The following is a 25,603-nucleotide window of genomic DNA, read 5'->3' as shown; positions in this document are numbered from 1 at the left end:
CTGGTTTTAACCGGTACTAATAAATTTCAGTTTTAACTTCATCATTCCACGGGACCTTGCTCTTCATTTATTACAGGAATCCAGCTCTTGTCTAATTTCTGCAGTACATATCCCAGGTGTAGACAATTGGGAAGCGGATTATGTCAGCGGTCAGACTTTACATCCGGGGGAGTGGTCTCTCCATCCAGATGTGTTTTTCAGATTGTTCAGATGTGGGGTCTTCCAGAAATAGATCTGATGGCTTCCCATCTAAACAAGAAACTTTTTAGGTACTTGTCCAGGTCCAGGGATCCTCAGGCGGAGTCGGTGGAGGCGTTAGCAGTTCCTTGGTTTTACCAACCTGCTTATATCTTCCTTCTAGTACTTCTTCCAAGAGTTATCTCCAAGATCATCATGGAACAATCGTTTGTGTTTCTGGTAGCACCAGCATGGCCTCACAGGTTCTGGTATGCGGATCTTGTCCGGATGTCCAGTTGCCAACCTTGGCCACTTCCTTTAAGACCAGACCTTCTGTCTCAAGGACTGTTTTTCCATCAGGATCTCAAATCGTTAAATTTGAAGGTAAGCTTAGTGCTTAGTCATAGAGGTTTCTTTGACTCAGTGATTGATACTATGTTACAGGCTCGTAAATCTGTTTCTAGGAAGATTTATTATCGAGTTTGGAAGACTTATATTTCATGGTGTTCTTCTCATAAATTCTCCTGGCATTCTTTTAGAATTCCTAGAATTGTACAGTTTCTTCAGGATGGTTTGGATAAAGGTTTGTCTGCAAGTTCCTTGAAAGGACAAATCTCTGCTCTTTCTGTTTTATTTCACAGAAAGATTGCTAAGCTTCCTGATATTCACTGTTTTGTGCAGGCTTTTGTCCGTATTAAGCCTCTCATTAAATCAATCTCTCCTCTTTGGATATTAAACTACTTTCTTGGAAAGTGTTGTTCCATTTGGCTATCTCTTCTAGAAGAGTTTCCAAATTATCTGCTCTTTCTTGTGAGTCTCCTTTTCTGATTTTCCATCAGGATAAGGCAGTTTTGCAGACTTCATTTAAATTGTTACCTAAAGTTGTGAATTCTAACAACATTGATAGGGAAATTGTTCTCTCTTTGTGTCCTAATCCTAAGAATTCTTTGGAGAGATACTTACATTCTCTGGATGTTGTAAGAGCTTTGGAATTTTATGTTGAAGCTACTAAAGATTTCAGGAAGACTTCTAGTCTATTTGTTGTCTTTTCTGGTCCTAGGAAAGGTCAGAATGCTTCTGCCATTTCCTTGGCATCCTGGTTAAAGCTTTTGATTCATCAGGCTTATTTGGAGTCCGGTCAGGCCCCGCCTCAGAGAATCAGAGATCATTCTACTAGGTCAGTTTCCATTTCGTGGGCTTTTAAGAATGAAGCTTCAGTTGATCAGATTTGCAAAGCAGCAACTTGGTCTTCTTTGCATACATTTACTAAATTCTACCATTTTATGTATTTGCCTCTTCGGAAGCATTTTTTGGTAGAAATTTCTTCAGGCAGCTCTTTCAGTTTGAGTCCTCTGCTTATGTTTTAAGTTTTTTCTTTTCAATTATGATAAAAACTTTCAGCGGAAAATGGCTGTTTTTATTTTTATCCCTCCCTCTCTAGTGACTCCTCTGTGGAGTACCACATCTTGGGTATTACTATCCCATATGTCACTAGCTCATGGACTCTTGCCAATTACATGAAAGAAAACATAATTTATGTAAGAACTTACCTGATAAATTAATTTCTTTCATATTGGCAAGAGTCCATGATGCCCGCCCTTTTTATGGTGGTTATGTTTTTTTTTTATAAAGCACAATTATATTTCCAGTTCCTTTTTTTATGCTTTTTACTCCTTTTTCTATCACCCCACTACTTGACTATTCGTTAAACTGAATTGTGGGTGTGGTGAGGGGTGTATTTATAGGCATTTTGAGGTTTGGGAAACTTTGCCCCTCCTGCTAGGATTGAATATCCCATACGTCACTAGCTCATGGACTCTTGCCAATATGGGGTGTTGCTAGATTCTAAAATTATGTGGAACCAGACACCACCCTTTCTAACATAGGACAAAAAGTAAGAAACCATTCACTGCTCAGAAAATCAATCAAAAAGAAACAGAAACTCCATTTATCAGCAGGAAACCGGTAAGATAGAAATTGATTGCAGCATTGTGAATAGAATTTCCCACAACACAGCCATCCTCAAAACATTATGGATAAAAAAGCATTGCTGGTAAATATTATGGCACAAATGTTTGTAAATGCTTCTCTGGGATCCCCATTGTTCAGAAATAGCAGACATTTATGGCTTTGACATTACTTTTAGGTAATTAGAAGGCGCTAAATGCCGCTGCGCACCACACTTGTATTATGCCAAGCATTGAAGGGGTTAATTAGATAGCGTGTAGGGTTAATTTTAGCTTTAGTGTAATGTAGTAGACAACCTAAAGTATTGATCTAGGCCCATTTTGGTATATTTCATGCCACCATTTCACCGCCAAATGCGATCAAATAAAAAAAATTGTTTTCAAACAGCTTGTGCAATTATGGCACAAATGGTTGTAAATGCTTCTCTTGGGTCCCCTTTGTTCAGAAATAGCAGACATATATGGCTTTGGCATTAATTTTTGGTAATTAGAAGGCCGCTAAATGCAGCTGCTCACCACACTTGTATTATGCCCAACAGTTAAAGGGACACTGTACCCAAAAAATTTCTTTTGTGATTCAGATTGAGCATGAAATTTTAAGCAACTTTCTAATTTACTCCTATTATCAAATTTTCTTCATTCTCTTGGTATCTTTATTTGAAATGCAAGAATGTAAGTTTAGATGCCGGCCCATTTTTGGTGAACAACCTGGGTTGTCCTTGCTGATTGTTGGATAAATTCATCCACCAATAAAAAAGTGCTGTCCAGAGTACTGAAACCCAAAAAAAAATTAGATGCCTTATTTTTCAAATAATGATAGCAAGAGAACAAAGAAAATTGATAATAGGAGTAAATTAGAAAGTTGCTTAAAATTGCATGCTCTTTCTGAATTACAAAAGAAAAAATGTTGGTTCAGTGTCCCTTTAAGGTGTTAATTAGGTAGCTTGTAAGGTTAATTTTAGCTTTAGTGTAGAGATTAGCCTTCCACCTGACATATCCCACCCCCTGATCCCTCCTTGATCCCCCTCAAACAGCTCTCTTCCCTCCCCCATCTCACAATTGTCACCAGTCTGCCAGTACTAAAATAAAAGGCTATATATATATATATATATATATATATATATATAAAAAAAATATATTTTTTTTAATTCTGCAGTGTTGGATACCCCTTTAGCCCCCAACCACTCTGATCCCCCCCAAACAGCTCTCTAACCCTCCCCCCTCTACCTATTTGTCGCCATCTTGGGTACTGTCTGCCAGTAACCAGTTTGCTAAAAAAAAAAGAGTGTGGCTGGCTTAAATTTTGCCTATTTTAAAGCTTTTTTGCGCAGTTAAAATTACAGACTGAGACATCCAGCTTTCCTTAGAAGTCCCCTGAATGCTATAGGACATCTCTAAAGGGCTCAAAGGCTTTCCAAAGTCGTTTATTGGGGAAGGTAGGGCCACAGCAGAGCTGTGGCAGTTTGTTGTGACTGTTAAAAAACGTCTATATCGTTTTTTTTTATCCGTTTTTTGAACTAAGGGGTTAATCATCCATTTGCAAGTGGGTGCAATGCTCTGTTAACTTATTACATACACTGTAAAAATTTCGTTTTATTTACTGCCTTTTTTCACTGTTTTTCAAATTTTGACAAAATTTGTTTCTCTTAAAGGCACAGTACCATTTTTTATATTTGCTTGTTAACTTGATTTAAAGTATTTTCCAAGCTTGCTAGTCTCATTGCTAGTCTGTACAAACATGACTGACATAGAGGAAACTCCTTGTTCATTATGTTTAAAAGCCATGGTGGAACCCCCTTTTAGAATGTGAACCAAATGTACTGATTTCACTTTAAGCAATAAAGATCATATTCTGTCTTTAAAAAATTTATCACCAGAGGAATCTGACGAGGGGGAAGTTATGCCGACTAACTCTCCCCACGTGTTTTATCCTTTGACTCCCGCTCAAGGGACTCCCGCTCAAATGGCGCCAAGTACATCTAGGGCGCCCATAGCGATTACTTTACAAGACATGGCGGCAGTCATGGATAATACACTGTCAGCGGTATTAGCCAGACTACCTGAATTTAGAGGTAAGCGAGATAGCTCTGGGGTTAGACGAAATGCAGAGCATACTGACGCTTTAAGAACCATGTCTGATACTGCCTCACAATATGCAGAAGCTGAGGAAGGAGAGCTTTAGTCTGTGGGTGATGTTTCTGACTCAGGAAAGATACCTGATTCTGATATTTCTACATTTAAATTTAAGCTTGAACACCTCCGCGTATTGCTCAGGGAGGTTTTAGCTGCTCTGAATGACTGTGATACAATTGCAGTGCCAGAGAAATTGTGTAGACTGGATAAATATTATGCAGTGCCAGTGTGTACTGATGTTTTTCCAATACCTAAAAGGTTTACAGAAATTATTAATAAGGAATGAGATAGACCAGGTGTGCCGTTCTCTCCCCCTCCTATTTTTAGAAAAATGTTTCCAATAGACGCCACCACACGGGACTTATGGCAGACAGTCCCTAAGGTGGAGGGAGCAGTTTCTACTCTAGCAAAGCGTACTACTATCCCTGTCGAGGACAGTTGTGCTTTTTTAGATCCAATAGATAAAAAATTTGAAGGTTACCTTAAGAAAATGTTTATTCAACAAGGTTTTATCCTTAGTAGGGATAAGAAGGTGCCAAACATAGGGTGATATGGTACATGACTGGAAGCACACTCGGGTAACAGATAGAAGGGATACTTACAAACAAAGCGGCACCACGATGTGCCTAGCAACACAGACCGGGACCTCAACCGTCGCCCGGAAGACCAAGCAGTCACGTGAATCGTGTGGCCAATCACGAACCCTTGGGCTCACACACCTTTCTTCCGAGTTTCTGATTGAGCTATGCAGCAACAGTGTAGACAAACCAGGTGTCCCATACACTGCAATCTCTGGAAATTGGTTAGTTATAGTAGGAGGGTAAAAGGAAGACCCACATCACATTACAGCCTGATGAAACGGCCCTGCGTGGCTGAGAAACGCGTTGCTGATTTTAAGGACATTTTAAATAAATTGTTTTTATAGTACCTCTTTGGAGTGGCTCTTCCTTTTACCCTCCTACTATAACTAACCAATTTCCAGAGATTGCAGTGTATGGCACACCTGGTTTGTCTACACTGTTGCTGCATAGCTCAATCGGAAACTCGGAAGAAAGGTGTGTGAGCCCAAGGGTTTGTGATTGGCCACACGATTCACGTGACTGCAGGAGGCTTGGTGCACGCCATTGTTTGGTCTTCTGGGCGACGGTTGAGGTCCCGGTCTGTGTTGCTAGGCACATCGTGGTGCCGCTTTGTTTGTAAGTATCCCTTCTATCTGTTACCCGAGTGTGCTTCCAGTCATTTACAATATCACCCTATGTTTGGCGCCTTCTTATTCCTACTATAGATCTCCTCATCGTACCTGAAACCTTCGGAAGAGCTGCCGTTACTTTGGACATTTTTTTCTACATCCATGAGCGCACCTCCATAGGGAGATCAAAACCCTGATACTTTTGCAAGGTTTTATCCTACAGCCCCTTGCATGCATTGCTCCTGTCACTGCTGCTGCGGCGTTCTGGTTTGAGTCTCTGGAAGAGGCTTTACAGGTAGCAACTCCATTGGATGACATACTTGGCAAGCTTAGAGCACTTAAGCTAGCCAATTCTTTTGTTTCTGATGCCATTGTTCATTTGACTAAACTAACGGCTAAGAATTCTGGTTTTGCTATACAGGCGCACAGGGCGCTATGGCTTAAATCATGGTCAGCTGACGTGACTTCAAAATCTAAGCAGCTTAACATTCCCTTCAAGGGGCAGACCCTATTCGGGCCTGGTTTGAAGGAGATTATTGCTGATATCACTGGAGGAAAAGGTCATGCCCTTCCTCAGGACAGGTCCAAATCAAGGGCCAAACAGTCTAATTTTCGTGCCTTTCGAAACTTCAAGGCAGGTGCGGCATCAACTTCCTCTAATACAAAACAAGAGGGAAATTTTGCTCAGTCCAAGACGGTCTGGAGACCAAACCAGACCTGGAACAAAGGTAAGCAGGCCAAAAAGCCTGCTGCTGCCTCTAAGACAGCATGAAGAAACGGCCCCCTATCCGGTAACGGATCTAGTAGGGGGCAGACTTTCACTCTTCGCCCAGGCGTGGGCAAGAGATGTCCAGGATACCTGGGCGTTGGAAATTATATCCCAGGGATATCTTCTGGACTTCAAAGCTTCCCCCCCAAAAGGGAGATTTCACCTTTCACAATTATCTGCAAACCAGATAAAGAGAGAGGCATTCTTACACTGTGTACGAGACCTCCTATTTATGGGAGTGATCCATCCAGTTCCAAAGGAGGAACAGGGACAGGGTTTTTACTCAAATCTGTTTGTGGTTCCCAAAAAAGAGGGAACCTTCAGACCAATTTTGGATCTAAAGATCTTAAACAAATTCAAGATGGAGACTATTCGTACCATCCTACCTATGATCCAGGAGGGTCAATACATGACTACAGTGGATTTAAAGGATGCTTATCTTCACATTCCGATACACAAAGATCATCATCGGTTTCTCAGGTTTGCCTTCCTAGACAGGCATTACCAGTTTGTAGCTCTTCCCTTTGGATTAGCTACAGCCCCAAGAATCTTTACGAAGGTTCTAGGGTCGCTTCTGACGGTCCTAAGACCGCGGGGCATAGCAGTGGCCCCTTATTTAGACGACATCCTGATACAGGCGTCAAACTTTCAAATTGCCAAGTCTCATACGGGCGTAGTACTGGCATTTCTGAGGTCACATGGGTGGAAAGTGAACGAGGAACAGAGTTCTCTATCCCCACTCACAAGAGTTTCCTTCCTAGGGACTCTGATAGATTCTGTAGAAATCAAAATTTACCTGACGGAGTCCAGGTTATCAAAGCTTCTAAATTCCTGCCGTGTTCTTCATTCCATTCCGCGCCCTTCGGTGGCTCAGTGTATGGAAGTGATCGGCTTAATGGTAGCGGCAATGGACATAGTGCCGTTTGCACGCTTACATCTCAGACCGCTGCAAATATGCATGCTCAGTCAGTGGAATGGGGATTACACAGATTTGTCCCCTCTACTAAATCTGGATCAAGAGACCAGGGATTCTCTTCTCTGGTGGCTATCTCGGGTCCATCTGTTCAAAGGTATGACCTTTCGCAGGCCAGATTGGACAATTGTAACAACAGATGCCAGCCTTCTAGGTTGGGGTGCAGTCTGGAACTCCCTGAAGGCTCAGGGATCGTGGACTCAGGAGGAGACACTCCTTCCAATAAATATTCTGGAACTGAGAGCGATATTCAATGCTCTTCAGGCTTGGCCTCAGTTAGCAACTCTGAGGTACATCAGATTTCAGTCGGACAACATCACGACTGTGGCTTACATCAACCATCAAGGGGGAACAAGAAGTTCCCTAGCGATGTTAGAAGTTTCAAAAATAATTCGCTGGGCAGAGATTCACTCTTGCCACCTATCAGCTCTCCATATCCCAGGTGTAGAGAACTGGGAGGCGGATTTTCTAAGTCGTCAGACTTTTCATCCGGGGGAGTGGGAACTCCATCCGGAGCTGTTTGCACAATTGATTCATCATTGGGGCAAACCAGAACTGGATCTCAAGGCGTCTCACCAGAACGCCAAGCTTCCTTGTTACGGATCCAGGTCCAGGGATCCCAAGGCGACGCTGATAGATGCTCTAGCAGTGCCTTAGTCTTTCAACCTGGCTTATGTGTTTCTACCGTTTCCTCTGCTCCCTCGACTGATTGCCACGATCAAGCAGGAGAGAGCATTAGTGATTTTGATAGCGCCTGCGTGGCCACGCAGGACCTGGTATGCAGATCTAGTGGACATGTCATCCTTTCCACCATGGACTCTGCCTCTGAGACAGGACCTTCTACTTCAGGTCCTTTCAACCATCCAAATCTAATTTCTCTGAGACTGACTGCCTGGAGATTGAACGCTTGATTTTATCAAAGCGTGGCTTCTCCGAGTCAGTCATTGATACCTTAATACAGGCACGAAAGCCTGTCACCAGGAAAATTTATCATAAGATATGGCGTAAATATCTTTATTGGTGTGAATCCAAGGGTTACTCATGGAGTAAGGTCAGGATTCCCAGGATATTATCCTTTCTCCAAGAGGGTTTGGAAAAAGGATTGTCAGCTAGTTCCTTAAAGGGACAGATTTCTGCTCCGTCTATTCTTTTGCACAAGCGTCTGGCAGATGTTCCAGAAGTTCAGGCATTTTGTCAGGCTTTAGTTAGAATCAAGCCTGTGTTTAAACCTGTTGCTCCGCCATGGAGCTTAAATTTGGTTCTTAAGGCTCTTCAAGGAGTTCCGTTTGAACCTCTTCATTCCATAGATATCAAACTTTTATCTTGGAAAGTTCTTTTTTTGGTAGCTATTTCCTCGGCTCGTAGAGTCTCCGAGTTATCTGCCTTACAATGTGATTCTCCTTATCTGATTTTCCATACGGATAAGGTAGTCCTGCGTACCAAACCTGGGTTTTTACCTAAGGTGGTATCTAACAAGAATATCAATCAAGAGACTGTTGTTCCATCCTTGTGTCCTAATCCTTCTTCCAAGAAGGAACGTCTATTACACAATCTGGACGTGGTTCCTGCTTTAAAGTTTTACTTACAAGCTACTAAAGATTTCCGTCAAACATCTGCTTTGTTTGTTGTCTACTCTGGACAGAGGAGAGGTCAAAAGGCTTTGGCAACCTCTCTTTCTTTTTGGCTAAGAAGCAAAATCCGCTTAGCCTATGAGACTGCTGGACAGCAGCCTCCTGAATGGATTACAGCTCATTCTACTAGAGCTGTGGCTTCCACTTGGGCCTTTAAAAATGAGGCTTCTGTTGAACAGATTTGCAAGGCGGCGACTTGGTCTTCGCTTCATACCTTTTCAAAATTCTACAAATTTGATACTTTTGCTTCTTTGGAGACTATTTTTGGGAGAAAGGTTTTACAGGCAGTGGTACCTTCCGTTTAAGTACCTGCCTTGTCCCTCCCTTCATCCGTGTACTTTAGCTTTGGTATTGGTATCCCACAAGTAATGGATGATCCGTGGACTGCATGCACCTTAAAAGAGAAAACACAATTTATGCTTACCTGATAAATTTATTTCTCTTGTGGTGTATCCAGTCCACGGCCTGCCCTGTCATTTTAAGGCAGGTCATTTTTAAATTTAAACTACAGTCACCACTGCACCCTATGGTTTCTCCTTTCTCGGCTTGTTTTCGGTCGAATGACTGGATATGGCAGTTAGGGGAGGAGCTATATAACAGCTGTGCTGTGGGTGTCCTCTTGCAACTTCCTGTTGGGAATGAGAATATCCCACAAGTAATGGATGATCCGTGGACTGGATACACCACAAGAGAAATAAATTTATCAGGTAAGCATAAATTGTTTTTTTGCTGTAGTGTAGCTGCCCCCTCCCTCAATAGCCTACCAGATCCCTTTCTTTACATTTAATTACGCCCCCTTTCACTCTCCCTCCATCCCATACAATGCAATAGAGCGTTATGTACTAGCGCCCACCCGCCCCCAGCGAGCTCCCAACCACTCGCGTGCACTGGATGAAGAGGATCTGGAAGTAATCCAGCTATGAGCAGCTCACCCGCCTCCCTGCTATGACTCCCACCCACCAACGATTGGCACCATTGCTGGTCGATGCAGAGAGTGCCACAAAATGGCTCTCTCTGTATCGGTGGGTAAAAAATGGTATTGCAGTGATGCCTCAATATCGAGGCATTACTGCAATACCTTGAAAGCAGCTGGAAGCGATCACAATCGCTTCCATCGCTTGAAACCCCAGAGGACGTGCCAGGCACGTCCTTGGTCATTAACTGACACTTTTTGTAGGACGTGCCTGGCATGTCCTTAGTCGTTAAGGGATTAATTATTGCACCGTTGCTTGCAAATAACCGTGTTTCACTCTTGCAAAAGCTAGATGAAAACAATTGTGAGCCAAAGAAAAGAGACATATGTGCATAGCCACAATCATCAGCTAGCTCACAGTACTGTTTTGCTGCTGCTGAGGATATGTACTTAAAGGGACATGAAAACTAAATTTTTTCTTTCTTGAGTTAGATAGAACATGCAATTTTAAACAACTTTCCAATTTACTTCTATTTAGGGTGACCATATTGCCGCTTTAAAAAGGGACACATATGAAAAATACATGTCAGGGCTGTTTAAAGAAATGTTTTGTATTAGAACCCTGACATGTATTTTTCATATGTGTACCTTTTTAAAGCAGCAATATGGTCACTCTACTTCTATTGTTTAATTTGCTTCATTCTCTTGGTATCCTTTGTTGGAAAGCATATCTAAGTATGCTCACTGGCTACTGATAAGTGACTGCACATAGATGTATTGTGTGATTGGCTCACCCATGTGCATTGCTATTTCTTCATCAAAGGATATGTAAAGAATGAAGCAAATTAGATAATATAAGTAAATTGGAATGTTGTTTAAAATTTTATTCTCTATCTGAATCATGAAAGAAAAAATTTGTGTTCCAAGTCCATTTAAAATGACGTACTCTGAATTTTATGTCCCTTTTAAAGAGACAGATGATTGTTTCAGCCTTTATTGGGCCTCATCAGTGAGGTGCAGTTATATTCCGCTAAGCACATTGGGCAAGGAGTCCATATCTGGGTTTACCCCATCACCCTTAGGGAGACATCCCCATGGTCATAATACAAATGCATATAAAAAGAGAACGGACAACAGCTCAGTAGCTTGTATTATGGGGAGTTACCACCTAGTAGCAACCTCTTTTAGCCCTACAGAGGAGAACTTTCCTGAAGTATATCAGTCTGATCCCGACTAGCAAGGTCAATACAGTCCTGAAATACCAGGCAATTGTCCTCTGAACAAGGAACATAGCAACCCCAGACGATCGTTTCAGCCTTCATTGAGCACAGTATTTTATTTGCAAATTTTCTGAGGCACCAGCTCCTACTGAGCATGTGCAAGAATTCACAGAATATACATAAATGCATTTTGTGATTGGCTGATGGCTGTCACTTGATGCAGTGGGAGGGAAAATAGAATTAACTTTAAAATTTGTCCGAAATCTACTACTCATTTGAAATTTAAATTAACTTTCATTTGCATTGTCTTTTTATTATGCATTTACTTGATTATGCAATTCTACTGTGGTTAGTGGTTAATATTCTTATCTGGTTGTACAATCAATAACATCTGTACTGTAAAATTGTTTTCCCTTATTGTGTTTCTGATGATTTGTTATACGAACTGCTGAGTATGAAATGTATGGTAATTAGCTCCTTTGGGTTTTTATTTGTATATTAAATAACTGTTTTTGCTATTTGAAATTGTAACCCATATAAATAGGTTGAAATTCTTAGAGAGCAGACATCCTTATTTCTCTTGTAAGATGTATCGAGTCCAATATTCCTTACTTGTGGAATATTCTCCTCCCCTACAGGAAGTGGCAAAAAGAGCACCCACAGCAGAGCTGTCTATATAGCTCCCCCCTTAGCTCCACCCTCCAGTCATTCTCTTTGCCTACTCTAAGTAACTAGGAAGTGCAGAGCGAGTGTGGTGACAAAAATGTTAGTTTGTTATTTTAAATGGTGCCGGTGTGTACTATTTAATCTCTGGCAGAAAAGAGATGAAGATTTCTGCAAGGAGGATTATGATTTTAGCACTTTGTAACTAAGATCCACTGCTGTTCTCACAAGGGCTGAAGAGTACAGGAAAACTTCAGTTGGGGGAACGGTTTGCATGTTATGCTGCATATGAGGTATGTTCAGTTTATAGTTTTCTAGACAGACTGTGTTTGTTCTAGAAAAGGCTGCCAATATTCCCATGAGGGAAGGGTAAGCTTTATTCAGACACTTGGATAGGAATTTCAGCTTGCTTGAAGGGCTCATTTGTTACTGGTGTTACTGTTAGGAAAAAACGTTTTTGTTTGTTCAGTAAATGATGCAATTATAACGTTTTTTGAAGGGACTAAAGGGGTCATTGTGGCTTGTGTTAGGGTTTTTTAACCCACATGGTTAATTAAGAGACACTCAGGTGTTTTTCTAATAGGCCTCAAAAGATCGGGTGAGGTGGGAGGGGCCTATTTTCGTGCCTCAGTTGTGCAGTTTCTTTCCTTAAAGGCATCCAACTGCTTCTATAGAGGTTCCTGCTGTGTTTGAGGGCTGTAAAGGAGATTTTTTCCCCACAAATCGTTCTGAAGGGCAGGTAGGCGCCACAGCAGAGCTGTGGCAAGGTGCTGGAAGTCTTTTTTACCGGTTTTGCCGTTTTTTCAATCCGGTTTTGCCATTAAGGGGTTAATCGTTTATTTGCATAGCTGTGCAAAGTTATTAAGGCTATAAGATACTACTGTAAACATTTTGTTAAGTTTACTGCTTTTTTACACTGTTTTGCAGAACTTGTGCAGCTTTTTTTCTCTTAAAGGCACAGTACCGTTTTATTTCTAAGTGTTATTTACTTTGATTACAGTGTTTTCCAAGCTTGCTTGTTACATTACTAGCCTGTTTAACATGTCTGACACCAAGGAAAATCCTTGTTCAATATGTTTGGAAGCCATTGTGGAACCCCCTCTTAGAATGTGTCCCAATTGTACTGATATGTCTATAAATTGTAAAGAACATATATTAGCACTTAAAGATAGGGCAATAGATGATTCTCAGTCAGGAGTAAAAGAGGGTTCACCATCTAGCTCTCCCCAAGTGTCACAACCAGTAACGTCCGCACAAGTGACACCAAGTACCTCTAGTGCGTCACATTCATTTACTTTACAAGACATGGCCACAGTTATGAATACAACCCTCACTGAGGTTTTATCCAAACTGCCTGGTTTACAAGGAAAGCGGGACAGCTCTGGATTAAGGAAAAATGCTGAGCCGTCTCACGCTTTAGTAGCCTTATCTGATATGCCCTCACAATGCTCTGAAGGGGCGAGGGATTTGTTATCTGAGGGAGAAATTTCTGATTCAGGAAAGATGCTTCCTCAGATAGATTCTTATATGACGGCCTTTAAATTTAAGCTTGAACACCTCCGCTTATTGCTTAGGGAGGTATTAGCAACTCTAGATGATTGTTACCCTATAGTGGTCCCAGAGAAATTGTGTAAAATGAATAGATTCTTAGAGGTTTCTGTTTACACTGATGTTTTTCCAGTCCCTAAGAGGATTGTGAATATTATTGCTAAGGAGTGGGATAGACCAGGTATTCCGTTCACTCCCTCTCCTGTTTTTAAGAAAATGTTCCCCATATCTGACACCAAAAGGGACTCATGGCAGACAGTTCCTAAGGTGGAGGGAGCTATTTCTACTCTGTCTAAGCGTACAACTATACCTATTGAGGACAGTTGTGCTTTCAAAGATCCTATGGATAAAAAATTAGAGGGTCTCCTGAAGAAAATTTTTGTTCATCAAGGTTTTTCTCTCCAACCTATTGCATGCATTGTTCCTGTAACAACTGCAGCTGCTTTCTGGTTTGAGGCTCTAGAAGAGGCTCTTCAAATGGAGACTCCATTAGAGGAAATTATGGACAGAATTAAGGCCCTTAAGTTGGCTAATTCTTTTATTACAGATGCCGCTTTTCAACTGGCTAAATTAGCGGCAAAGAATTCAGGTTTTGCCATTTTAGCACGCAGAGCTTTATGGCTTAAGTCCTGGTCTGCTGATGTGTCATCTAAGTCTAAACTTTTGAACATTCCTTTCAAGGGTAAGACCCTATTCGGGCCTGAACTGAAAGAGATTATTTCAGACATCACTGGAGGGAAAGGTCATGCCCTCCCTCAGGATAGATCAAATAAGATGAGGACCAAACAAAATAATTTTCGTTCCTTTCGGAACTTTAAGTGGTCCCGCTTCAGCTTCCTCTGCTACAAAGCAAGAGGGGAATTTTGCCCAATCCAAGTTAGTCTGGAGACCTAACCAGGCTTGGAACAAGGGGTTAAACAGGCCAAGAAGCCTGCAGCTGCCTCTAAGACAGCATGAAGGGGTAGCCCCCGATCTGGGACCGGATCTAGTAGGGGGCAGACTCTCTCTTCGCTCAGGTTTGGGCGAGAGATGTTCAGGATCCCTGGGCTTTAGAAATTGTGTCCCAGGGATATCTTCTGGAATTCAAGGGCTCCCTTCCAAGGGGGAGATTTCACATTTCTCGATTGTCTGTAAACCAGACAAAGAGAGAGGCGTTCTTACGCTGTGTAGAAGACCTACATACCATGGGAGTGATCCGCCCAGTCCCAAAAGAGGAACAGGGGCTAGGGTTTTATTCAAACCTGTTTGTAGTTCCCAAGAAAGAGGGAACTTTCAGACCAATCTTGGATCTCAAAATTCTAAACAAGTTCCTCGAAGTTCCATCATTCAAGATGGAGACTATTCGGACTATTCTACCTCTGATCCAGGAGGGTCAATATATGACTACCGTGGACTTAAAGGATGCGTATCTACACATCCCTATTCACAGAGATCATCATCAATTCCTCAGATTCGCCTTTCTAAACAGGCATTACCAGTTTGTGGCCCTTCCCTTCGGGTTGGCCACGGCTCCCAGAATTTTCACAAAAGTGCTAGGGTCCCTTCTGGCTGTTCTACGACCACGGGGCATAGCAGTGGCGCCTTATCTAGACGACATCTTAATTCAGCTAGCCAAGTCCCACACGGACATCGTGTTGGCTTTTCTGAGATCTCACGGGTGGAAGGTGAACATAAAAAAAGAGTTCTCTCTTCCCTTTTACAAGAGTTTCCTTCCTAGGGACTCTGATAGACTTGGTAGAAATGAAAATATTTCTGACGGAGGTCAGAAACTTAAAACTCTTAACCACTTGCCGAGCTCTTCATTCCATTCCTTGGCCATCAGTGGCTCAGTGTATGGAGGTAATCGGTCTCATGGTAGCGGCAATGGACATAGTTCCTTTTGCCCGCCTACACCTCAGACCACTGCAGCTATGCATGCTCAAACAGTGGAATGGGGATTATGCAGATTTATCTCCTCAACTGCATCTGAACCAGGAGACCAGAGATTCTCTTCTCTGGTGGTTGTCTCAGGACCACCTGTCTCAGGGAATATGTTTCCTCAGGCCAGAGTGGCTCATTGTAACGACAGATGCCAACCTGCTAGGCTGGGGTGCAGTCTGGAACTCCCTGAAAGCACAGGGCTTATGGTCTCGGGAGGAAACTCTCCTTCCGATAAACATTCTAGAATTGAGAGCGATATTCAATGCACTTCAGGCGTGGCCTCAGCTAGCTGCGGCCAAATTCATTAGGTTTCAGTCGGACAACATCACAACTGTAGCTTATATCAATCATCAAGGAGGAACATGGAGTTCTCTAGCGATGATGGAGGTAACCAAAATAATCCGATGGGCAGAGGATCACTCTTGCCATCTCTCAGCAATCCACATCCCAGGAGTGGAAAATTGGAAGGCGGATTTTCTAAGTCGTCAGACTTTTCATCCGGGGGAGTGGGAACTCCATCCGGAGGTATTTGCCCAGCTGATTCAGCTATGGGGCACACCAGAATTGGATCTGATGGCGTCTCGTCAGAAAGCCAAACTTCCTCGCTACGGTCCAGGTCCCGGGATCCCAAGGCGGTACTGATAGATGCTCTAGCAGTGCCTTGGTCCTTCAGTCTGGCCTATGTATTTCCACCGTTTCCTCTCCTTCCACGTCTGGTTGCCAGAATCAAGCAGGAGAGAGCTTCTGTGATTCTGATAGCACCTGCGTGGCCACGCAGGACTTGGTATGCAGACCTAGTGGACATGTCCTCGGTTCCACCGGGGACTCTGCCAATGAGGCGGGACCTTCTAATCCAAGGTCCGTTCACTCATCCAAACCTAATTTCTCTGCGTTTGACTGCTTGGAGATTGAACGCCTGATTCTATCAAAGCGTGGTTTCTCTGAGTCGGTCATTGATACCCTGATTCAGGCTAGAAAGCCTGTCACCAGGAAGATCTATCATAAGATTTGGCGCAAATATCTTTATTGGTGTGAATCCAAAGGTTACTCGTGGGGTAAGATTAGGATTCCTAGAATATTGTCTTTTTTCCAAGAAGGTTTGGAGAAGGGATTATCAGCTAGTTCCCTTAAGGGACAAATATCTGCTTTGTCTATTTTACTACACAAACGTCTGGCAGATGTTCCAGACGTTCAAGCATTTAGTCAGACTTTGGTCAGAATCAAGCCTGTATTTAAACCTGTTGCTCCGCCATGGAGCCTAAACTTAGTTCTTAAAGTTCTTCAAAGGGTTCCGTTTGAACATATGCATTCCATAGATATTAAGCTTCTATCTTGGAAAGTTTTGTTTTTAGTAGCTATCTCTTCGGCTCAAAGAGTTTCTGAGCTATCTGCTTTACATTGTGATTCCCCTTACCTGGTTTTCCATGCAGATAAGGTGGCTTTGCATACTAAACCTGGGTTTCATCCTAAGGTTGTTTCTAATAAGAATATCAATCAAGAGATTGTTGTTCCTTCTCTGTGTCCTAATCCTTCATCAAAGAAGGAACATCTGTTACACAATCTTGATGTGGTTCGTGCTTTAAAGTTCTACTTACAAGCAACTAAAGATTTCCGTCAAACATCTTCATTGTTTGTTGTTTATTCTGGTAAACGGAGAGGTCAAAGGGCTACGGCTACCTCTCTTTCCTTTTAGCTGAAAAGCATCATCCGTTTGGCCTATGAGACTGCTGGACAGCAGCCTCCTGAAAGGATTACTGCTCATTCTACTAGAGCAGTGGCTTCCACATGGGCTTTTAAAAATGAGGCTTCTGTTGAACAGATTTGTAAGGCGGCGACTTGGTCTTCGCTTCATACTTTTTCCAAATTTTCCAAATTTGATACTTTTGCTTCTTCGGAGGCTATTTTTGGGAGAAAGGTTCTACAAGCAGTGGTGCCTTCCGTTTAAGGTCCCTGTCTTGTCCCTCCCTTCATCCGTGTCCTAAAGCTTTGGTATTGGTATCCCACAAGTAAGGATGAATCTGTGGACTCGATACATCTTACAAGAGAAAACATAATTTATACTTACCTGATAAATTTATTTCTCTTGTGATGTATCGAGTCCACGGCCCGCCCTGTTTTTTAAGACAGGCATATATATTTTTATTTTAAAACTTTCAGTCACCACTGCACCCTATAGTTTCTCCTTTTTCTTCCTAGCCTTTGGTCGAATGACTGGGGGGTGGAGCTAAGGGGGAAGCTATATAGACAGCTCTGCTGTGGGTGCTCTCTTTGCCACTTCCTGTAGGGGAGGAGAATATTCCACAAGTAAGGATGAATCCGTGGACTTGATACAACACAAGAGAAATACATTTATCAGGTAAGTATAAATTATGTTTTTTTTTCCTCTCTATATGATCTCCTTATCTTATCTCTGTCTGATTACACAATAGCAAGTGCAATTGAAAATGAACATTTGGAAATGTACATTTTTCTGCACCTTCTTGTTAACATAGCTTTAATATTGCCAATTCTTAAATACTGAAATTTTAAGTATAGGTGAGGATACAACAGGAAAAGCCAGCTATTTCAAAATAAAGTTAAATAAAACTTATTTATAAACATTTTAATTTTAAAGGGACACAAACCAACATTTTTTTCTTTTATGATTCAGATAGAGCATGCAATTTTTAAGCATCTTTCTAATTTAATCATATTATACATTTTTACCTCCACCGTCACAAATATCCCACAAGACCTCCCTCCCAAACCATACCCTAAATTACAAAAAAATAATTAATTTGTCTTATTTGAAGTCCCGTTAAAGAATCTTTAGTCTCTTCTGACCAGCTAATATTTCTTAGGATTCCCTTATTAAAAAAATAAATAATCTGATTGCTTAATCAGGTTAACCAATGAGGTTTGTGTATAGACAGGGCCCACTCTTATGTTGTTGTGATCAAGAGAAAGAGGTCATGTTGTTTGAGAGGCGGAAGCCAGGCTTTAGACATACCAACAAAGCATAAAAGGGTTTATATTATTGTATTTGCAAAAATATCAGTCAAAACATATGCAAATGATCCTGTATTACCAAGTTTATTTTGAAGACCTTTTTAATGATATTTTTTATGCTATGTCTTGTAGGCCATGAATATAGTCACATCAGTTCTGCTTCTATATGCCAAAGAGGAGGAGGCATTTTGGCTGCTGGTTGCTCTATGTGAGCGTATGCTTCCTGATTACTATAATACAAGGGTCGTTGGTAAGTTGACAAACAGAGGACAATATTTTGACGTTTTATGTATTTAGCTATGATTATATATGTCACTAATAAAGATCCCCAAACCATTCATTTTACTATTGTCTTTGCAATTACTTTATAGTACTACTATATAAACATAACTAAAGTAACAAGGAAATATCTAAATAAGTAAAATTCAATTTATAGTAACATTTTGAGCTTAAAGGGACAGTCAACACAAAAATGTTATTGTTTAAAAAGATAGATAATGCCTTTACTACCTATTCCTCAGCTTTGCACAACCAACATTCTTATATTAATATACTTTATAATATTTAAATCTCTAAATGTCTGCCTGTTTCTAAGCCACTACAGACAGCCTCTTATCACATGCATTTTTATTTGCTTTTCACAAGAGGAGACTGCTAATCCATGTGGGCCATATAGATAACATTGTGGCAACGCCTGTGGGTTGTGGCTGACACTGCACTAATTGGCTAAAATGCAAGTCAATAGATAATAAATAAATAGCCATGTGATCAGGGGGCTGTCAAAAGAGGCTTATATACAAAATAATCACAGAGGTTAAAAGTACATTAATATAACAGTGTTGGTTATGCAAATCAGGGGAATGGATAATAAAGGGATTATCTATCTTTTTAAACAATAAATGTAGATTGTCCCTTAAAAGGGACAGTAAAGTCAAAATTAAACTTTTAAATGATTTTGTTAGAACCTGCAGTAATAAGCAATTCTCCAATTTGATTCCATTATCAAATTTTCTTTGTTCTTTTGCTATTCGTGGTTGAAGAGTTTACCTAGGAAAGCTCAGGAACTAGCTGGTGATTGGTGGCTGCACATATGTGCCTATTGTCGTTGGCTCATTCAATGTGTTCAGCAACTTCCTAGGAGTGCAATTCTGCTCTTGAGCCTACCTAGGTTTACTCCTCAATAAAGGATACAAATTGAATTGTATGCTCTATCTGAATCATCACAGTCTAATTTTGACTTAATTTATATTTCAATATGTCACTTAATCTTAATATGTTAGTTGTTCAGTAGTGGTGAAGGAAAACTAAAAGCTCATAAATTCAAAATAGTAGATGGATACACTTTATGGACAAAACTGAGATCAGAGGTTTTTAAGTACTGAACGCTAGAAGTTTAGCAAAAAAGAAAGGAAAGAAAAAATACATTTTACCTTTTAAGATGCACATAAAGCAAACTATTACCAATCAACCAATAAATTTTAAAATTCTATATCGTGCACATATGTTTTGCATGGAAAAAAATAAGGTTTAAAATGATATTGCAAATAGCATAACGTGCATGTTTCTGCACAACTGTCTGTTGGATAGAAGCTCACTGGCTGTTAAAGGGACAGTCTACTCCAGAATTGTTATTGTTTAAAAAGATAGATAACCCCTTTGTTACTCATTCTCCAGATTTGCATAACCAACATGGTTATATCATTACACTATTTTACCTCTGTGATTACCTTGTATCTAAGCCTCTGCAGACTACCCTTTTATTTCAGTTATTTTGACAGATATGCATTTTAGCCAATCGGTGCTGACTCAATGTTATCTATATGGCACATGTGAGCTAGCACTGTCTAACTGACAAAAAACAAAACACTGAGAAAATACCAAGAGAACAAAACAAATTTGACAATAAAAGTGAATTGGAAAGTTGTTTAAAATTGCATGCCCTATCTGAATCATGAAAGTTTAATTTTGACTAGACTGTCCCTTTAAGGGCAACTCCCACAGCAGTATTGGTAAACAGGCGCACACCTCTGTATTTAGGACTGAGTTTCGGCCTTTTCCAGGCCTTTCTCAAGACAAACTTGTCTTGAGAAAGGCCTGGAAAAGGCCAAAACACGTTGACATACTACTGGTGAGCTCCATTTCATTATTTTAAAGGATTTTTAAACTTTATTGCACTATTGTTATTCTTTGTTTTTACAGATTGAGGACTTCAAACACTATCACATTTGTTTGGTATTTTTTGGTCATTTTTAATGAAACAATACTCCAGCTTGGATACAAATATAATCTAGACTTTTAAAGAAATAAGATTCCAACTTGGACACTTCTTCAGACATTACTATTCTTCACTATTTTTCTTGGATTTTATGGATTTTTAGAGTTGGATTTTTTATTTTCTTGTACTTACACCATACAACACACAGAAGCAATCTAGCATAGTTATTCTTATATTTAAGATTTTGTGTTTATCCACTACAGACTTTTCACTATCACACTACTTCATATTTTTTCATTATTTTGTCTTTGGCATATATATTTGTCTTTGGCATATATATTTTTTTCACTCATTTTTGTTATACATATCTTTTTGGATTTCTTTTTTGGACTGCATTTTGATTCCCTGTACCATCTATATTTTTTATTTTTTTTTATTTTATTCACTATCCATTTGAGACATATTGGATATTTCTTACCACATATTATTTTTTACCACTCATTATTAGGTATTAGGATTAGGCTACTATACACACCTATTAACACGACCACAGATAGAATTCTCTATCATCGTATCCTCTATCACCTTATTCCACCCAAGTGTTTCTCATATTTATATGTGTAATAAGGAGTGACATCTGTTTCGTCTCCCTTATCCAAGCATTTTGTATACTCATTGCTTTTCATTTGCATTATTGTTTATTTCTCCAACATAGGTGTGTCCGGTCCACGGCGTCATCCTTACTTGTGGGATATTCTCTTCCCCAACAGGAAATGGCAAAGAGCCCAGCAAAGCTGGTCACATGATCCCTCCTAGGCTCCGCCTACCCCAGTCATTCTCTTTGCCGTTGTACAGGCAACATCTCCACGGAGATGGCTTAGAGTTTTTTAGTGTTTAACTGTAGTTTTTATTATTCAATCAAGAGTTTGTTATTTTAAAATAGTGCTGGTATGTACTATTTACTCAGAAACAGAAAAGAGATGAAGATTTCTGTTTGTATGAGGAAAATGATTTTAGCAACCGTCACTAAAATCCATGGCTGTTCCACACAGGACTGTTGAGAGCAATTAACTTCAGTTGGGGGAACAGTGAGCAGTCTCTTGCTGCTTGAGGTATGACACATTCTAACAAGACGATGTAATGCTGGAAGCTGTCATTTTCCCTATGGGATCCGGTAAGCCATGTTTATTACGATCGTAAATAAGGGCTTCAAAAAGGGCTTATTAAGACTGTAGACTCTTGCTGGGCTAAATCGATTCATTATTAACACATATTTAGCCTTGAGGAATCATTTTATCTGGGTATTTTGATATATAATATCGGCAGGCACTGTTTTAGACACCTTATTCTTTAGGGGCTTTCCCAAAGCATAGGCAGAGCCTCATTTTCGCGCCGGTGTTGCGCACTTGTTTTTGAGAGGCATGGCATGCAGTCGCATGTGAGAGGAGCTCTGATACTTAGAAAAGACTTTCTGAAGGCGTCATTTGGTATCGTATTCCCCTTGGGGCTTGGTTGGGTCTCAGCAAAGCAGATACCAGGGACTGTAAAGGGGTTAAAGTTAAAAACGGCTCCGGTTCCGTTATTTTAAGAGTTAAAGCTTCCAAATTTGGTGTGCAATACTTTTAAGGCTTTAAGACACTGTGGTGAAAATTTGGTGAATTTTGAACAATTCCTTCATGTTTTTTCGCAATTGCAGTAATAAAGTGTGTTCAGTTTAAAATTTAAAGTGACAGTAACGGTTTTATTTTAAAACGTTTTTTGTACTTTGTTATCAAGTTTATGCCTGTTTAACATGTCTGAACTACCAGATAGACTGTGTTCTGAATGTGGGGAAGCCAGAATTCCTATTCATTTAAATAAATGTGATTTATGTGACAATGACAATGATGCCCAAGATGATTCCTCAAGTGAGGGGAGTAAGCATGGTACTGCATCATTCCCTCCTTCGTCTACACGAGTCTTGCCCACTCAGGAGGCCCCTAGTACATCTAGCGCGCCAATACTCCTTACTATGCAACAATTAACGGCTGTAATGGATAATTCTGTCAAAAACATTTTAGCCAAAATGAACCCTTATCAGCGTAAGCGCGACTGCTCTGTTTTAGATACTGAAGAGCATGACGACGCTGATAATAATATTTCTGAAGGGCCCCTAACCCAGTCTGATGGGGCCAGGGAGGTTTTGTCTGAGGGAGAAATTACTGATTCAGGGAACATTTCTCAACAAGCTGAACCTGATGTGATTGCATTTAAATTTAAGTTGGAACATCTCCGCATTCTGCTTAAGGAGGTATTATCCACTCTGGATGATTGTGACAAGTTGGTCATCCCAGAGAAACTATGTAAAATGGACAAGTTCCTAGAGGTGCCGGGGCCCCCAGAAGCTTTTCCTATACCCAAGCGGGTGGCGGACATTGTTAATAAAGAATGGGAAAGGCCCGGTATTCCTTTCGTCCCTCCCCCCATATTTAAAAAATTGTTTCCTATGGTCGACCCCAGAAAGGACTTATGGCAGACAGTCCCCAAGGTCGAGGGAGCGGTTTCCACTTTAAACAAACGCACCACTATACCCATAGAGGATAGTTGTGCTTTCAAAGATCCTATGGATAAAAAATTAGAAGGTTTGCTTAAAAAGATGTTTGTTCAGCAGGGTTACCTTCTACAACCAATTTCATGCATTGTCCCTGTCGCTACAGCCGCATGTTTCTGGTTCGATGAGCTGATAAAGGCGGTCGATAGGGATTCTTCTCCTTATGAGGAGATTATGGACAGAATCAATGCTCTTAAATTGGCTAATTCTTTCACCCTAGACGCCACTTTGCAATTGGCTAGGTTAGCGGCTAAGAATTCTGGGTTTGCTATTGTGGCGCGCAGAGCGCTTTGGTTGAAATCTTGGTCGGCTGATGCGTCTTCCAAGAACAAGCTACTTAACATTCCTTTCAAGGGGAAAACGCTGTTTGGCCCTGACTTGAAAGAGATTATCTCTGATATCACTGGGGGTAAGGGCCACGCCCTTCCTCAGGATCGGCCTTTCAAGGCAAAAAATAAACCTAATTTTCGTCCCTTTCGTAGAAACGGACCAGCCCAAAGTGCTACGTCCTCTAAGCAAGAGGGTAATACTTCTCAAGCCAAGCCAGCTTGGAGACCAATGCAAGGCTGGAACAAGGGTAAGCAGGCCAAGAAACCTGCCACTGCTACCAAGACAGCATGAAATGTTGGCCCCCGATCCGGGACCGGATCTGGTGGGGGGCAGACTCTCTCTCTTCGCTCAGGCTTGGGCAAGAGATGTTCTGGATCCTTGGGCGCTAGAAATAGTCTCCCAAGGTTATCTTCTGGAATTCAAGGGACTTCCCCCAAGGGGGAGGTTCCACAGGTCTCAGTTGTCTTCAGACCACATAAAAAGACAGGCATTCTTACATTGTGTAGAAGACCTGTTAAAAATGGGAGTGATTCATCCTGTTCCATTAAGAGAACAAGGGATGGGATTCTACTCCAATCTGTTCATAGTTCCCAAAAAAGAGGGAACGTTCAGACCAATCTTAGATCTCAAGATCTTAAACAAGTTTCTCAAGGTTCCATCGTTCAAGATGGAAACCATTCGAACTATTCTTCCTTCCATCCAGGAAGGTCAATTCATGACCACGGTGGATTTAAAGGATGCGTATCTACATATTCCTATCCACAAGGAACATCATCGGTTCCTGAGGTTCGCATTCCTGGACAAACATTACCAGTTCGTGGCGCTTCCTTTCGGATTAGCCACTGCTCCAAGGATTTTCACAAAGGTACTAGGGTCCCTTCTAGCTGTGCTAAGACCAAGGGGCATTGCTGTAGTACCTTACTTGGACGACATTCTAATTCAAGCGTCGTCCCTTCCTCAAGCAAAGGCTCACACGGACATTGTCCTGGCCTTTCTCAGATCTCACGGATGGAAAGTGAACGTGGAAAAGAGTTCTCTATCTCCGTCAACAAGGGTTCCCTTCTTGGGAACAATAATAGACTCCTTAGAAATGAGGATTTTTCTGACAGAGGCCAGAAAAACAAAACTTCTAGACTCTTGTCGGATACTTCATTCCGTTCCTCTTCCTTCCATAGCTCAGTGCATGGAAGTGATCGGGTTGATGGTAGCGGCAATGGACATAGTTCCTTTTGCGCGCATTCATCTAAGACCATTACAACTGTGCATGCTCAGTCAGTGGAATGGGGACTATACAGACTTGTCTCCGAAGATACAAGTAAATCAGAGGACCAGAGACTCACTCCGTTGGTGGCTGTCCCTGGACAACCTGTCACGAGGGATGACATTCCGCAGACCAGAGTGGGTCATTGTCACGACCGACGCCAGTCTGATGGGCTGGGGCGCGGTCTGGGGATCCCTGAAAGCTCAGGGTCTTTGGTCTCGGGAAGAATCTCTGTTACCGATAAATATTCTGGAACTGAGAGCGATATTCAATGCTCTCAAGGCTTGGCCTCAGCTAGCGAGGGCCAAGTTCATACGGTTTCAATCAGACAACATGACAACTGTTGCGTACATCAACCATCAGGGGGGAACAAGGAGTTCCCTGGCGATGGAAGAAGTGACCAAAATCATTCTATGGGCGGAGTCTCACTCCTGCCACCTGTCTGCTATCCACATCCCAGGAGTGGAAAATTGGGAAGCGGATTTTCTGAGTCGTCAGACATTGCATCCGGGGGAGTGGGAACTCCATCCGGAAATCTTTGCCCAAGTCACTCAGCTGTGGGGCATTCCAGACATGGATCTGATGGCCTCTCGTCAGAACTGCAAAGTTCCTTGCTACGGGTCCAGATCCAGGGATCCCAAGGCGGCTCTAGTGGATGCACTAGTAGCACCTTGGACCTTCAAACTAGCTTATGTGTTCCCGCCGTTTCCTCTCATCCCCAGGCTGGTAGCCAGGATCAATCAGGAGAGGGCGTCGGTGATCTTGATAGCTCCTGCGTGGCCACGCAGGACTTGGTATGCAGATCTGGTGAATATGTCATCGGCTCCACCTTGGAAGCTACCTTTGAGACGAGACCTTCTTGTTCAGGGTCCGTTCGAACATCCGAATCTGGTTTCACTCCAGCTGACTGCTTGGAGATTGAACGCTTGATCTTATCGAAGCGAGGGTTCTCAGATTCTGTTATCGATACTCTTGTTCAGGCCAGAAAGCCTGTAACTAGAAAGATTTACCACAAAATTTGGAAAAAATATATCTGTTGGTGTGAATCTAAAGGATTCCCTTGGGACAAGGTTAAGATTCCTAGGATTCTATCCTTCCTTCAAGAAGGATTGGAAA

At 41.5% G+C, this 25,603-nt stretch overlaps 1 protein-coding gene across 1 annotated transcript in view; it reads left to right on the top strand.

Annotated features, from left to right (window-relative positions):
- TBC1D9 (TBC1 domain family member 9) overlaps nucleotides 1-25,603 on the top strand; it is a 512,458-nt gene that overhangs the window by 332,820 nt on the left and 154,035 nt on the right. Inside the window, exon 11 of the mRNA XM_053703695.1 lies at nucleotides 18,224-18,341. Within this exon, the coding sequence (XP_053559670.1) occupies nucleotides 18,224-18,341 (118 nt within the window). The remainder of the gene's footprint in view (nucleotides 1-18,223; nucleotides 18,342-25,603) is intronic.

The sequence above is a fragment of the Bombina bombina genome, chromosome 2 (assembly GCF_027579735.1).
Source record: "Bombina bombina isolate aBomBom1 chromosome 2, aBomBom1.pri, whole genome shotgun sequence".
NCBI classification, from domain to species: domain Eukaryota; kingdom Metazoa; phylum Chordata; class Amphibia; order Anura; family Bombinatoridae; genus Bombina; species Bombina bombina.
The sequence above is the reverse complement of the archived record's forward strand: the minus strand, read 5'-3'. Positions and strand labels throughout refer to the sequence as shown.